This window comes from Manacus candei, unplaced genomic scaffold, assembly GCF_025592945.1.
Source record: "Manacus candei isolate 608988 ecotype Guabito, Panama unplaced genomic scaffold, ASM2559294v1 h1tg000018l, whole genome shotgun sequence".
NCBI lineage: Eukaryota > Metazoa > Chordata > Aves > Passeriformes > Pipridae > Manacus > Manacus candei.
The window spans coordinates 7320534-7334858 of NW_026138066.1; the positions used below are offsets into that span (position 1 = coordinate 7320534).

At 52.0% G+C, this 14325-nt stretch overlaps 3 protein-coding genes across 6 annotated transcripts in view; 1 reads left to right on the top strand and 2 right to left on the bottom strand.

The window, feature by feature from the left end:
- Positions 1–3252, bottom strand: POLR2F (RNA polymerase II, I and III subunit F). Of its 2 annotated transcripts, XM_051784008.1 has the most exons (6): positions 3138–3252; positions 2954–3023; positions 2696–2826; positions 1058–1129; positions 682–773; positions 1–190 (listed from the first exon to the last, which is right to left on the bottom strand). In XM_051784008.1, the coding sequence occupies exons 1-5, from the start codon at positions 3155–3157 to the stop codon at positions 707–709; spliced, it is 360 nt and encodes a 119-aa protein (XP_051639968.1). In that variant the 5' UTR covers positions 3158–3252; the 3' UTR covers positions 1–190; positions 682–706. The 2 variants fall into 2 exon arrangements, with proteins under 2 accessions (XP_051639968.1, XP_051639967.1); XM_051784007.1 differs by lacking the exon at positions 682–773.
- Positions 3233–8329, top strand: CUNH22orf23 (chromosome unknown C22orf23 homolog). The gene is made up of 6 exons (XM_051784006.1): positions 3233–3398; positions 3640–3702; positions 4082–4258; positions 4735–4869; positions 5975–6075; positions 6370–8329. The coding sequence occupies exons 1-6, from the start codon at positions 3248–3250 to the stop codon at positions 6472–6474; spliced, it is 732 nt and encodes a 243-aa protein (XP_051639966.1). The 5' UTR covers positions 3233–3247; the 3' UTR covers positions 6475–8329.
- The window catches only part of MICALL1 (MICAL like 1), a 21426-nt gene continuing 14516 nt past the window's right edge, over positions 7416–14325 (bottom strand). For 2 of the 3 annotated variants that reach the window (XM_051784003.1, XM_051784005.1), the window contains 9 exons: positions 13458–13843; positions 12702–13180; positions 12084–12218; positions 11641–11767; positions 11185–11275; positions 10383–10456; positions 9877–9991; positions 9496–9542; positions 7416–9206 (listed from right to left, as the gene is read on the bottom strand). In XM_051784003.1, coding sequence (XP_051639963.1) covers positions 9085–9206; positions 9496–9542; positions 9877–9991; positions 10383–10456; positions 11185–11275; positions 11641–11767; positions 12084–12218; positions 12702–13180; positions 13458–13843 — 1576 coding nt within the window. In that variant the 3' untranslated portion in view covers positions 7416–9084. The remainder of the gene's footprint in view (positions 9207–9495; positions 9543–9876; positions 9992–10382; positions 10457–11184; positions 11276–11640; positions 11768–12083; positions 12219–12701; positions 13181–13457; positions 13844–14325) is intronic. The other variant, XM_051784004.1, reaches the window with a different exon arrangement.

Genomic DNA, 14325 nt, shown 5'->3' on the forward strand with positions numbered 1-14325 from the left:
TTAAAATGAGGAGATTTAAAATTTATTTACATAAATACTAAACAAAATTAGAAACATTCCTGAAAAAGAAAAAAAAAACAACTGGTGGCTGGAGTCTGATCAGTCTGTGATAATTAACTCATCCACACCCCAGTCTTCATAGCTCCCATCTGGCAGGTAACGACGGATGATTATGGGGATTTTGCGTGCTCTGCAGGGAAGACACAGAGGTGAACAGAAATATCAGAGCCTTCACTTTAGCAGGCAATGGGAACTCACATGCTTGGTGGCTTCAATAAGCTCATCATACTTAACTGAGGGCTGTGTAGCACCAGTGATTTGATATGATATAGCGAAGTCCCAACAACCTTTTGTCTTTTGTAGGTGCAAAGCACTGAGCGCCCTTAGGCTACAAACACCAAAGACCCACAGGTCAGACCTCTGTTGCTAGTGCAGGAATTGAGCCCTGTGATCTGAACCCACTATGAGACAACATCAAGCATCTAACACTGATACAGGGGGAGAAGCAAACTGTGGGACAGCAGGGAGCTCTGCTGTGGAAAGGTGGGCCTGCAAATGGTCATCCAAAAGCTGCCTCTGCTACAGTCAGAAAGGATTTATTTACCTTTCTGTAAGCAGGGGCCAAGCACAATAAGCCAAGCACGCAAGGGTGCAGGAAACACACATTCTCACCAGACTGACCCTTATTTTAATTTTTGCCAGGACTTCATTTGAACACAGGTCTGTTCAGATGGCTGCTTTGAAACAATTCCATTTGGGGAATTAAACTGAGTCTGGAAAGATGAGGACCTTGAGTTTGCATCACAGAAATAAAGAACACTGGGACTGTGAAGTAGAAGAGGTCCAGAGCACTCCTAATCATCAGTATTTGCACAAGCAACTAGGATGGAAGAGAGCAGCTGTGGAGAAGCTTCAGTGTGAAAAAAGGGGAAGGCAACTATAGAGCTTACTGAAGGAAGACAAATTCGTCTTGGAATAAACTGCTAAATGCTGGGATGAGGAGAGGATTGCTGGCTTTATGGGAATCAATACACTCACCACCAAATCTGTGACTTACTTGAGTTCTTTCATGGCAATCAGCAAGGGGTCCGTCTCTCCTTCCAGCTCAACCATCACAGGGGCACACATCCTGAGAAGAACATCAACAACCACTTAAATAAACACACAGAAGAAAAAAAGGGACAGCTCAACATCTGTCTGCCTCTGTCACCTGTACAATGGCCAATAAAGGAGAAGGGTGAGACCGGCAAAACTGATTTGCTCTGTTATGCACTTCAAGAAGAAAATTCTCCCAGCTGGCTACAGAAAGAACTTTTACTTGAGTGTTCTTCTTGTCCCATCCCTCAGCCTCTGCTGACCAGCTCATGCTCAAGGACTGGTCAAACCCACACTCATCTCCCTCTGCTGTGCTTAAACATGAGGAAAAGAGCAGTTCTACAATTAATCCAATGGAAAGGGTGGAACTGCTGTATATTGAGCATGCCTCCTGCAACTCCAGCACATCTCTTTGTTCTGACTTGCTCACAGCTTCCAGGCTTTTATCAGGGGAAGAGAGGGGCTGGATTTACAACATACTTTACCTCTAGGAAGCAAAAAATGATGCATTTTGCAATGGATTGTGATGACACCCATCTACTGGGCAGTGGCAGCAGAGAAACCTCACGTTATATGTGGGTGAGGCCACGGGGGCTGCTCGCCTGGGTTCAGCACCAAAGGCAGAAGATGCAGGTGAAGCAGAACCAGGTGGCAGAGTGCTGTGGATTAAACGCCTGGCATGGGCCCATCTCATCTCCCCCCATCTTTCTGGCCTTCTGCCAATTGAAAGAAGTGCACAAAACAGGTTCACAGAGCAGAGGCTGTGCAGAGAACAGCTTGGAAAAGTTGTAAGGAAAGATCTGATCACCACCTGCGAGCTTCTAAACAATACAGAACAGAGGCTTCATTTCAAGGGTGGATATAACCAAGATGAAACTCAAAAACTTGTCACTGCCTAACAATCTAATTCAAAACGCAGTTTTTCCAAAAGCACAAAATTTTTTGATATTTATTATTATAATAAATCTAAATAGGAAAACTGATTAAATTGAGAGCAGCAAGCCTTGACAGCACTTAAAATAGGTAGGTTCTAAATGTTATTACCTATTATGAGTGAAGCCTTACTATTGCACATTAAAAACTTACAAGTGCAAACATTATTGCACTTTAAAAAACTTACAGCTCGCCACAACAGAACTGCATTTAAAGTCAATTTCAGGTTGGTTTCTCCTGTCCCAATTCCTACAGCCCTGTGGTATCAACTGAACACATTTTGGAGCATCCTGCTCTTCAGGCTTTTACATAACAGTTATGAGCTTTCCAGTCCACATTGGCTCTCTTAGGAAAGACAGAAACCAGAATCGGCATGTCCCATTCTGTACTAATTTTTGCCTGTGACCTAGAAAAATTCACTGAGGCTAATAAATGCTCCCCTTCTCTAGGCACAAGTAGCACAGTCTCAGCCAAAGAGAGACACAGAGACTTCAGGTGCAACTAAGAGCTCCACGGTTCCGGGCATCAGTGTTGACCAAGAGGATGACATGCAAGCTCAGCAGCCATGCAAAGGATCCGGGAGTTTTTAAGGGAAGAGGAAAGCACGTTTCAGTGCAAAGGGAGGCGCAGCTGTGGCGGCGGTGGGGACACAGCGGGCAGTACTCACGCTATCTGGAGAGCACGGGTGCCCAGGACTCTGGCTCGCTCGTACTTGGTCATGTAGGGTGTTGTAATCCGCTTCTGGTTCGCCTGCTGTCGCTCTCCCGAGGGCAGAATTTCCACGTTCTCCTGTCCTTCCTGGTAGAAAGCAGATCGGCACCGCAGCTCAGCTGCGCCCGCCGCCGAGGCCCTGAGGTACCGGGAGGGCCCCCGAGGCCTCCCCAGCTCCGGCCCAGCGGGACCGGCAGAGCCGCGGGGCACTCACCTCCTCCGCGTTCTCCAGGTCCTCCAGGCCCTCATCCTCCTCCACATCGTCGAAGTCGTCCCCATCAAAGCTGCGGGGGAGACACGACCGTCACACGCGGGGCCGCCGCCTCCCCCCGACCAGCCCTGAGGCGCGACACGCCACTGCCGCCCGCCCTCCGTGCCCCCGGTCGCCCCGCTCTCACTTGTCCTCGTTGTCAGACATGTTGCCCGCCCGGCGGAACTGGGAGGCGCTTCCAGGAGCCACTTCCGGGCGCTGCCGCGACGCTGCCGGAACCCAGCCGGTGCCGTTGCCATGGCGACCGCCTCCGTGTCCTGTCTGCCAGCCCGGTCGCGCCGCTCGCCGCCCGTCGCGATGGAGGCGCTGGGGACCGCGGGCCGCGGCGGGGGCTCGAGGCCGGGCAGGTCGGCCCAGTACAGCCCGGGCACCCGGGAGCTGCTGAGAGGTAACGGCGGAGCGGGGCCCCCCCGTGCCCCCGCGCTCCGGCCCGCCGTGCCTCGCCCGAAGGAGAGCGTCCCACCGTGGTCCGGGAACGGGGCGGGCCCGTCGCTGGTGTCGCCGCCCCGGCTGGAGTCTCCTAAACCTGCATGTTCCCCATTGGGTTCGGGTCGTGACGGGGGGTGGCCCCGGGGCGGGTTCCCCAGCCCGGCCCCGCTGCCTCTTCACCCACACGTCGTGTTTTTCAGCGATGATGGAGGAGCTGAAGCTGACACATTCCCAGAGGCGATACCTGATGGACTGTGTGAAACGTGAGTGAGGCGCCCGGGCTCTCCCGACCGCTGCTGTGCTGTTGGTGAAGAGCTTTTGCCGCTCACCTTGAGACGGGGGCGTTCGTCCGCAGCCTGCTTGGATGAGCAAGTGCTTTAAAACAGCAGCACGGCAGCTGCTGACACGCTGGGATGTGAGGGGTGAGGTGTCCCTAAGGGTCATCCAGGAAACAAGGCACAACATGGTGACTTGAACCACAGTCTGTCTTGTACCAACGACCAGGGTGAGGCATCTGTGGCATCTGGAGTCTTTGCTTGTGATGCTACAGTAGATCAACAGGCAGGTCTTCTGCTGGCACTAGGCCAGGATCCTTGTGGTCCCTTCTGTGTCACTTACTGTTATTTTTGGTTTCTTCCCCAGGAGGAAATGCCCTGCCCCTCCAGTGGCCCTCCACATCCAGCAAACAGCCAGTGCCTGCTTCCTCCCCACCAGCCTGTCAGCCAAGCAGGCTTCCAGCTAGACCACATCTCCGACCTGCCAAGGTGTGCCAGGCAGGAGATGCCTACACTCGAGAGAAGTTCAAGCCACAGCCCACACGTAAGTTGGCAAACATTGCTGATAAATACACAGTGACCCCTGGACCCTCTCTTCCCCTTCTGTCCATCCCCTGCCTGCAGTCTCAGTAGTGGCAGAGTGTATCTGAATTGCTCCATGTCCTCATGCTTTTGGTCTTTAGAGACACTTTAGAAATGGATCTCTGACAGAACATCTACTTTAAGTGCTTGCTGACTTCTGCCCCTCAGCTTGGGGTGGGGACAGGCAACAGGGACCTGCACAGTCCTTGAGTAAGAAGGAAGTACTATGTGACTTTCTAGCACATAAATGTGAATCAAACCTCTGATGTTGGTCTGATTGGCTCTGTCCACCTGTGTGGTGCTTCAGCAGTTCAGTCCCGGGATGGACTGATGTTAATGTAACACCTCCTCTGTGACTGTTAGCAGGGGAGTGGTGTGGCCAGGCTCCTCCCTGAGGAGGCAGGCTGATAATAAATTCCTTTCCCTTGGCATTCACAGGAGATTTGGAAAAGGAGAAGCAAAGACTTCAAAACATCTTAGCGACAGGGAAGGAGGAGGTGGAGGATGAGGTGGAACGGGTGCCGGTTCGGACAAAGGAAGAGGAAATACCTGAGCCTGACCGGTTTGAAGAATGTATGTCTTTACATCCCCTGGAGGGAGGCAGGCAGGAAGCCTCGGAAGCCAGCTCCCTCCAAGGGCTGGGGTGGCAGGCTGTGTTGCCAGTAACCTGGAGCCCATTGCAGAAGGAGGCACAAAGCCCAGTTTCCAAGAGAAAGGCCTTGCTGCTGTGCTGCTGAGATCCAGCCATCCTTGCAGAGCCTATACTGCTGGCAGATTAAAGCTCCCTGGACTGCCTGCACAAAATGAACTCTGCCAGCAGGGGAATACCCTAAGGATGTGCAGGGTGACCTGGGCAGCAAGCCCAGATACTGTGTGTCTTTCCCCAGCAAGCATAACTCAACATAGATTAGGTCACTTTCCAGCCTGACTATGGTTTGGGCTGTTTCACTCTAGGATCACAGCAGTTACACTAGCAAAGCTTAAATGTTGAGCAAAATTTTAAGCAGTGAAAAACTTTGGCCTGAAGAGTATGCTGGGATAGCAGAACCCTGCCTAATACCTCTCTGAGCTTGAATCTTCAATGTATGTGTACGCCCCAGCCAGCCCTTCGCTAGCCAGGACAGCACAAAGATGGGCAACACCAGAATAACGTGTACAGCAGGTCCCTGCTGCAGGGAGCCAGTGCAGCTGGCATCACACAAGCTGAGTGTTGTCCTTCGCACATCTTTGACAGGATTTGGATCAGCTGGCTGCAGGTCTGTGCTGCAAAACAGCAGCTAATGTTTCCTGCCTGGTCCTGGGAGCAGAGATGGTTGAGATAACTGGGTGATGTGTGTCAACTAATGAACCTCAACAGCAGGTTCTCTCTCCATCCACAGACTGGCTAAATTGCCCACAAGCAACAGAGAATTGTCTGTACAAAGAAAACCAGAAACCTACCATTCCTGGAAGTTGGGGAGGAGGAAGAAGTTGGGCAGAGGGGACATTTTCCACTGTGGAAGGGTCTACTGGGGTATTGTGAAGATGTGCAAAATGAGTGTTAAGAACATCACCCTGCCTCTGGTGGGACTGCTGTTCAAGTTGAGCTAGGAAATTGGGGGTTCAGAACTAGACAGAAACATGTTTTCTTGCCTTTTGGTTGTATCCTGTTTCCACAGTTCTTTCTCTTATCCATTAGTGGTGAATGAAATTCAGGACAGGAGGGAATTCCTGGCGCAGATGGAAGCTCTAGGACAGGACAAGGAGTATAAAGGGATTGTCCTTGCTGAAATCTCACAGGTACGCAAGGGTCTTGTCTGTACAGTAAGTGGAGGGAATGCCTTGTGTCAGAGACCATAAAGCAGAGACCTCTGGTATCTGAGCAGGGGAGGGGACAGAGAGCTGTTTCCCTTCATGGTACAGCTCAGGCGTGAATTTGGGGAATGGTGGGTAGAGGTTTTTAGCCTTTCTTTTCATCTCTGCGTGTAACTCAATCAGGGAAATTGAACTTTTGTTCTTGAGATTGGCAAAAGAAGAAAAAAAAAAAGCTGATGGCTTTCTCCCTGCTCAGCCCTTTCTCTTTGTACTTTGCAGAAAATGCATGAGATGGAGATCATTGACAAGAAGAGAAGTGAGGAAATTAGAAAGATGATGACAAAAGACTTCCCTGGTGGGAACAAATCTGATCTCCATGATTAGGCCAAGGACAAAACACGAGTGCAGTTTGTTCCCACCTTTTCTTCCCAGACTCTTGGCATCGGAGTCTTAAGGACTGGTCTTTTCCCAAAGAGGGGGCAGCACCATCTGTTGCCCAGCGGGCAGGACCAATTTGTACATAAACGGCAACAGAAGTTGTTGTAAAATCCTACCCACACACCGGATCCCCTCTTGCTCAACAATATTAAAGACATGGAAACACGTGGCAATCAAAACATGACAAAGCAGAGCCTCCTTTGCCTATGCAATGCCTCAGTACAGCAATCCACCCGTAGAAATGCCACTCCTTCCCATCTACCCAGAGGTGGAGGTTTCTCATGACAGCGTGATGCTAACACACACACTGCTACCCACACCTGCAGCCCACTCGCTCCTGTCCCTCCTGACTCAGGGAACAATTCAGGAACGGCTCTGCTGGCAGAAGGCAGGGAGGAGGATGCAGCTGTGTGGTCTTGCGCAAGCATGAGCCCCCCCGACATTGCTGCAGGTCAGTGTGACTGTGCATCAGCAAAGCTCTGGCAGCAGCTGAGCTGGGCAGTCACTCAGGAACACAGCTGTGCCGAGCAGGGAGAGGGGATTTCAGACCAGTGCCTGCTGCTCTTGGCTGTGGGTTTGCTGTGGTTTTTTGGTTCCTGAAAGCACGGTATGCAGAATAGCCATCAGCTTCCCACAGAGCCTGGAAATGGCTGTTTGCTTACCTCAGACATACCCACACCTTTGTACTCTAGCAGGCTGAAGCATGAGACTGAAGCATGATGCCTTGCTTTTCCTGTGCAAATCCCAGCATAAAGTCCAGTTTCCAATTTCCTTAAGATCCCATCCTCTGCTTCTAAGCAATACTCTTGTCAGCCACTCACCAAAGCCAGGCAGCATGCCCTGTCCAACATGACTACACAAAGGAATCAGAAACCTAAACCAAGATCATTTTTTAAATCCAATGTTTCTTTTATTTCTGTTCAGGTGAATGGAAGTCATGGAGTTAGTACAGTATAATTTACAAATCAATCTTCTGACTGGGCGTGGGGCCAAGGGGTGTCAGGCTGCAGTGATCCCAATGGCCTTTGGCAACAGTGACATGACAGCAGGCTCTAAAGCAGGTCTGTTTCTCCTTGGAGAAGGGTTGTGCTTTGGGATCTCCCCTACCACTGCTCCTCATCAGCCTGCTGGGGTAGGGAAAGGCGAGATGGCATCACCAGCGCAGGGCTGAGCTGGCCAGCTCCCAGCCACGGGGGCCACACTGGGGCTGAGGAGGGGCTTGGGTCCCTCTGGTTTTGGGAAATGAGGATCCCTTTCCAGAATGCCATGCCAGCCACCTTGCAAGGCACTGCTCTGAGAGCATTTTGGCTAAAGCCTGTTGGGTTTTTAGAAGGGACTGCAGCAGATGGCTCAGGGCTGGTTATGTCTAATTTGCTAATGAGAAGGCATGATGAACAGCTGACCAACCAAACACCCATGAAACTCTACTTCTGGCTGATCCAGCAATTCAATAAATAATTCTCCTCGCCTTGGAAGAGAAGGCAGGAAACAAAAATGGAAGGAAGAAGGGATGGTTGGAAGAATACCACCCCCCACTCCCTCCTCCAATGTACACACACGCACACACACAACAAATAAAATAAGGGGTTTAAAGTTTTAGGATGGGTTTGAATTCATCTAGTAAAGGAGGTGTAAAAAATAACCAGCCAACACCTGCACACTTTTAAAGTATACACCGACGAAGCTGGGTAATGGTCAGTTGTGACCACGCCTCTCTCCACAGCTGCTCAAGGGTGGCACTGGTGAGCAGGGACACGGCCTAGTGCCCCTTGCCAGCGCTGAGTCAGTCTTGAGCTTTTCTGTCCTTGCCCGGAAAAGGGACGTTCCTCCCTCCCCAGGAAGGCAGCAGTGGTGTTTAGCAGCAGTGGGGGTCCTGAGTAGGGTGTGTGTGCTATGTCCCAGCAGCTGTACACTGTCCCCTTGGGTCCTCTCAGCCTTGTGACAGAGCCCACCCAGCCCTGGCACTCAAGGGAGGGGACAGCTCAAAATAAATAGGGCACCAGTTATTTTTTTGGCTATGGCTCTAGAGCCTTGTGACATGGGAGTGTTTTCTTAACCTTTTAGTTTAGGCCAGTAAAACCCAAAGAATCCTGATTCTAATGTCAGAGTTTTCTCCCGAAGTTAAAAACGGGACAGAAAGGGCACAAGAGCGGGCAGTCAGGGAGGGACAGGGAGGCCCAGTCCTGGCAAAAGTCAGAGGCACATGGAACTGTCACAGTTAGAGCAGGAGAAAGGACGGGGTGCAGTTAGTGCAAGTTTTCCCACAAACACAAAACTCCTTGGCTTGCTTCTCAGTTAACGACAAGAACGCGCAACGGGGTAATGTATCTGAGAAGCAAATCCATCTTCTCCCCGCCTCGTTAGCAAGGCTTCATGGAGGGGATGGCCATGCCCCTCTGCAGCCTTGGGAAGGGGAGCACTTTGGTCAGACTCCCCCACTCTGGGCTGAGGGCTGGCGTCTCCCTGGGGAGGGAGCAGGGAGAGAGGCGAGCCAGCTGCAGAGAGGCCAGGGCTGTCTGGCAAGCACTTCCCTCCCACTGCTGGTGTTCCCCTGCTCTAGCTTTTCTCCTTGGGTGACTTGCTCTTGGAGTCATGCTTGTTGCCCAGCAGCTTAAGCACCTTCATGGGCTTGAATTTGCCTTTCTTCTTGCTCTCAGTCTCCGTCTCCCTGTGAAATTCTGGGATTGCAAAGGGAGGTTGTTACTTTGGGATGTCAGTGGTAGTACAGACACATGCATGACAACAGAGCCAAGAGAGCCATGAGTCAAAGCCCTCCACTGTATGCACACTTCTTTCTCTGATAACAGCAGGGAGCAGCACAACTGCGGCCCTACAGGAAATTCTACCGAGTTTACAGAGAATAGATTCAATCTCTCCTGCACACAATTTCACAAATGGCTCGTGCTGCCCCTTGCTGGGGTCAGCAGTGAAAACATCACTCCAAAAATCTTCCCAACTGTTTCTTACCTTTCCTTTTAATCATGGCTTCCAACATTTTATCCTCCTCCTCTTCTCTGAAAGAAAGAATGGGAAAGAGGTCAGCAATTCAGCCCTGAAAACAGCTGCTGTATTGTTTAAGGCTAGAGAACCTCCTGCTTAGAAGCCACAGAGGGGCAGATCCATCACCGTCTTGTGAGCATTTGCTACCAGCAGGTTAAATCCCACATGCTGCACTTAGTGACCTGTCTTTCCCACATGAAGCATTCAAAGAGACAAATATGGGGAAGCCTGAGAAAGACATCAGCAACATGGACATCTTGGGACACCCCCACAAGTTGCTCATGTGGTGCTGAGTCAGATGGGCTATGCTTTTCCCTTCTCCTCCAGCCCACCCCACTCCTCACTCACCTCTGCCGGTCCTCATCCAGGCAATTCACAATGGCATTCCTCTGCTCGATGATGGTCACCAGCTCCTGCATCAGCACCTTCTCCCTCCCTCGGTCCTCGTCAGTCCAGTCCTTCTCTACCCACCCAAACCCCAAGGAAGGACAGGCAATTACAGGGCTGAAGGAGCGCTGAAATTCAGAGCTTTGGGGCAGAGATCCCCAGCATGATCCCCTCTACCCTGCCATGTTGTGGAGCCAGTTGAGCTGGCAGTGCTTTGGGGACAGAGCCCTGCATGTGGCATCCCACTGGGACAAAAGGAACGTGTCCCTGCACAATGCTGGGGCACACAATGAGATGGGACAGCGGCTCTAGACCCAGCTGATTGTGCCAGCATCCCTACAGATCTGCCTCTCTTCACCTGAGACCCACCTGGACAGAGGGGAGATGATGCCCAGGGGAAAAATGATCCTGGTGGGGTCCCTTCTGATTCAGAAAAAGGGGTAACCCCACCCAGAGTGGTGCTTTACCTGGCTTGTTGAGGAGGCACCGCAGTTCATACTCCACGTCTGACTGCCGCTGCTCCAGATTCTGCTGCTTGAAGCTGCAAGGGAAGGAATCACTGCAAGGCTCCAGAGAGCAGGAACATCACCCCAAAGTATGGGGTGAGCTTGGAAAGAACCACCCAGATGCTGATCTTGTCCTGCATATCCAGGGAGCCAAACACCAGCAATGTGGGAAACGACTGGATGGTAGGCCTTGAATTTGAGCAGTTGCAGCTCTGAAGTTGCAGAGGAATGTAAACAACTCTAAGGAAATATTTACTGCAATGCTGGATGGAACAAAGGTAATGCAGCCGAGACCAAAGGTCACCAATCAAAATGTGTATAGTGTCACCAATGACAGCATGCACAGTGTCTTCAGTGTCACCAATGAAAGTATGTACAGTGTCTTCTGTGTTACCAATGAAAGTATATACAGTGTTTTATGTTTGAGACTTTTAACCAATTATGTTTGTAGCACAATAGTATACAAAGAGTATAAAAGAAACATTTGAGAGGAATAAAGTAGCCATGTGCCTTTCCCTGCTGAGTGCATTCTTGGCCGTTGTCACAGCCCTGGCTGCTCAAGGAGATACTGCTGGGGCTCTGGTGACTTGTTGTGGATCAGTTGGGTATATTTGGAAAGATTTGTCTGCTTACCCTTTCTCCCTCCCTTCTCTAGGCAAGGAGGCCCTGTCAGGCTCTCCCTTGGAAACACTGTTTCAGGAGGGCTGAGAAAGGGCTCCCTGAAAGAGGGTCAGTGCCTCTCCACACACTTGCATACACTTACATGTAGATGAGCTCCGACTCGTGGCGCACTAGCATGTGCTTCTCATGGATGAGTTTGAACCAGTCCACAAGCAGGCTGTCCTCAGGGTTATCTGCCAAGCAAAGGGACAATTCAGAGCCATTCTCAGCCCTGGTGATGCAGGCACCCCATCACACTGCAGCAGGCTGGGCTCTGCCAAGCCAGGAGACGGGCACTAGGCTATAGCCAACCCAATCTCAGCCTGTTCCTGAGTCCCAGAGAGAGACCTTAGCTTTTCTCCCACCTGTTTTAATTCTAGGGACATCTCCATGTCCAGGGTATGGTTGTGACCAATCTTGGAGCCCAGCACATCCTCTTTTGCTCTTCCAACCCCAGCATCAGCAGAGAGGAAGTCATTGCTGCAATCTCCTTGGCTGGAGAGAGGGCAGCTCTGAGGTCTATCCTGCCCCACACCCACAGACAGCTCTCCCCACATACCATTCTCAGCACTGCGAAGCTTTTCCTCCAAAGCCACCCCACGGTGCTCCAGCTGGTCCAGCTGATGCTCAATGGCATCCATCTCCCCATAGATATCTTCTTCAGGGATGTACTGATCTGTCTGCACCTGCCAAAGCATAAACCACCAACCTCTAGATTCCAGCAGTAACTCTAGATTCCAGCTGGTCAATACTAACAGGGCCAGAAGAACAATAGAATATTCCACCTAAGTGTGGATCTGAAATCCCCACCCCACTCTGGAGCAAAGGGAGACCATGGTGCTGCCATGAACAGGGTCTAGTCTACACACCATCCTCCCCAGCCACAGCCACCCGCTGCGTCCCTGCCCACAGATGCATCAGCAGGGTGCATGTATACTGCTACAGCCCTGGGGGGTAGCAGAGAGCTGGCTTTTCCCTCCCTGATTCTAAGGGCCCTTTTACCTTGCGCTTGATCAGTGGGAAGCCGTGACCTGGTGCAGGAGGACGCACCGGCTTGGAGCCCTTGGGAGGTTTCTTTGCCGAGGGGGAGGCGGCAGGTGATGGCTTCCGGTTGAAGGGGTTCTCTTTGCAGGAAGACTGGAGAGGAGGGCCAAAAGGAAATACATGGGAATCGAGGAAACAGAATGGATACAGCATTCCAACAGCTGTGAATGAGCAGACAGGGCAGCCCTAGGGTTTATCCTGCCCCACATCCTCCTAAAGGAGGAACACAGCACTTGTCTTCACCAGCTGCTAAGCCATGGGGCAAAAAGCCAGCTGTGCTCCTGTTTGGCATCAGTTCCCCAACTTCTCTCCAACAAGCACGCTGAATTATTTTCCTTCACAGTTCCCTTCCTATTTGCTCTGATCACATGACATCCTGCCACTTCTCTAGCATGGGGCAGGCAGAGTACAAGCAGAGACACCATTTAAAAAAAATACACTTGAACCTTGCTTTGAGGGGGTCACACATCAAACCTACCAAAGGGGCAAGCTTGGAATCACAATCCCCCTGTGACTGAGTGATGGATGGGGAAGAAAAGCCCTCTGATCTGGACGGGAGGAAGGTCACTATCTCACCTTCAGCTGTGGTTTGGGTGAGGAGGGTGTCTTGGGGCTTCCAGCTCCCCCCTCTGAAGCCAAGAGGATGGGTGTAGGGCTGGCCCCAGCTGGAGGCTTGGGGGGCAGCCGGCTGGGGCTGGTCTTTAAGCTGCCAGTGGAGACGCTCCTGCTGGCATGTGGGGTGCTGGGCTGCATCTCCCCACTGAAGCTGGCCAGCTCGCTGGAGGAGGAGAAGGAGGAGTTGGTAGAGAGGCTGGCTGGGGCAGCAGGGCTTTCACTGGAAGAGACACTGGCCAGTGGCGTATCAGCACTAGAGGTCTTGGCAGCTGTCGGCGTGTGGACAGTGGGCTCGGAGGAGCTTTTGGGCACTGAGGCCTCATCGGTGTCTCCCAGCACCTTGGCTGAACTCTCAGAGTTGATGCTCTCAAGGCTGAGGGCTGGAGATGGTGTGGAGGATGATGGCTCAGAGTGTGACAGCCTGGAGATGGGGTGGTGGGCTGCAAAGCAAAGGGAGAGCTCAGGAAGGAGTGAAGGGAGAGCCAGGAGAGAAGGGAAGAGTGGTATACACTGGACACAGGGGTCATCACAAAAGTCTTGCCTGCAAATGCTGTGCTCCAGTGGGTAGAGAGGACATGGCTAGTGCAAGTTTTAGCACAACCATCACTGCATAAAGGCCTGGCCTGCCAGTGATGCCGAGGCACCTGGGAAGGGGGGGCCTCCAAGGGGATGCACAGGGGTTGCAGAGGAAGGATAAGGGAGCAAGGGGAAGCTCACCTAGTGGGGAAGCATTGGGAGCTCGTGGAGCTGGCCGCTTCTTTGTCTTTGGGCTGCTGGTGGGAGTGATGCCGTACCAGGGGTGGAGAGGCTTGGCAGCAGCCTCGCTCTGCTCCTGCTCAGGTGTGCTCTTTTGGGCATCTGCACTCTCCTCTTCCTCCTCATCCTCTTCCTCAAAGGGGTTGTAAGGTTTGGGCTCTGTGGCATCAGACCTGCTCTCCTCACTCCTGACTTTCCCCACCTCCTCCCCATCCTCCTCCTCTGAAGTCCTACTTGGAGTCTCATGGCTGTTGCCTGGGGGAGGAGGGGGAGCTGGCTTCTTCTTGGGCTCTGCTTGCACTAAGGCCATCCATGGTGGGTCCTTGGCTCTTGCAGCAGCTCCACTACTGGTAGAAGAGAAAGAGAAGTTGAGGTGGCAGGGAGCAGAGACAAGCAGGGATGGTGAGGCACTGGAGAGGGACTTAGCTCTTGGGGAAAAGGACAGATGGAACAGGATATCTCCCATGCAGAAGCAGCTTTACTGTCCAATGAGTCTTCCCCAGACACAGTGTCTTGCTCTCCATGGGCAAACCTATGGGCCTGAGGGAAGCACAGCCTGCCTGACTTGCCTGCTGGACCCAGTGTTTTGGTTTCTGAATATTACTACCTCCATCTGCTAGGCAGTGGTAAAGGCTGAGCTTTATGGGCATAGCTGGTCTCCCCTCCCTGACACCACTACTACACCCAGCTCTGCTCCTCAAGCTGTGGACAGAGGGGGAATTGAGATGAGATATATACCCTCTGTGGCACATTCCTCTCCAACATGCAGAGGGCTGTTCATCCAAGAGTCCCAGGGATGCACTCTTCTTTGCTAACTCCTGTGGCTGAA

What these genes read in the sequence shown, in the direction of transcription:
- POLR2F (XM_051784007.1), bottom strand. Translation starts at nt 3,157, where the DNA reads ATGTCTGACAACGAGGACAA. An exon ending in ATGTCTGACAACGAGGACAA is followed by an intron (nt 3,024 to 3,137) that starts GTGAGAGCGGGG and finishes TCTCCCCCGCAG; the next exon opens with CTTTGATGGGGACGACTTCG. An exon ending in ATTGCCATGAAAGAACTCAA is followed by an intron (nt 191 to 1,057) that starts GTAAGTCACAGA and finishes TCTTCCCTGCAG; the next exon opens with AGCACGCAAAATCCCCATAA.
- CUNH22orf23 (XM_051784006.1), top strand. Translation starts at nt 3,248, where the DNA reads ATGGCGACCGCCTCCGTGTCCTGTCTGCCAGCCCGGTCGCGCCGCTCG. An exon ending in CCTGATGGACTGTGTGAAAC is followed by an intron (nt 3,703 to 4,081) that starts GTGAGTGAGGCG and finishes TTTCTTCCCCAG; the next exon opens with GAGGAAATGCCCTGCCCCTC. An exon ending in GTTCAAGCCACAGCCCACAC is followed by an intron (nt 4,259 to 4,734) that starts GTAAGTTGGCAA and finishes TGGCATTCACAG; the next exon opens with GAGATTTGGAAAAGGAGAAG.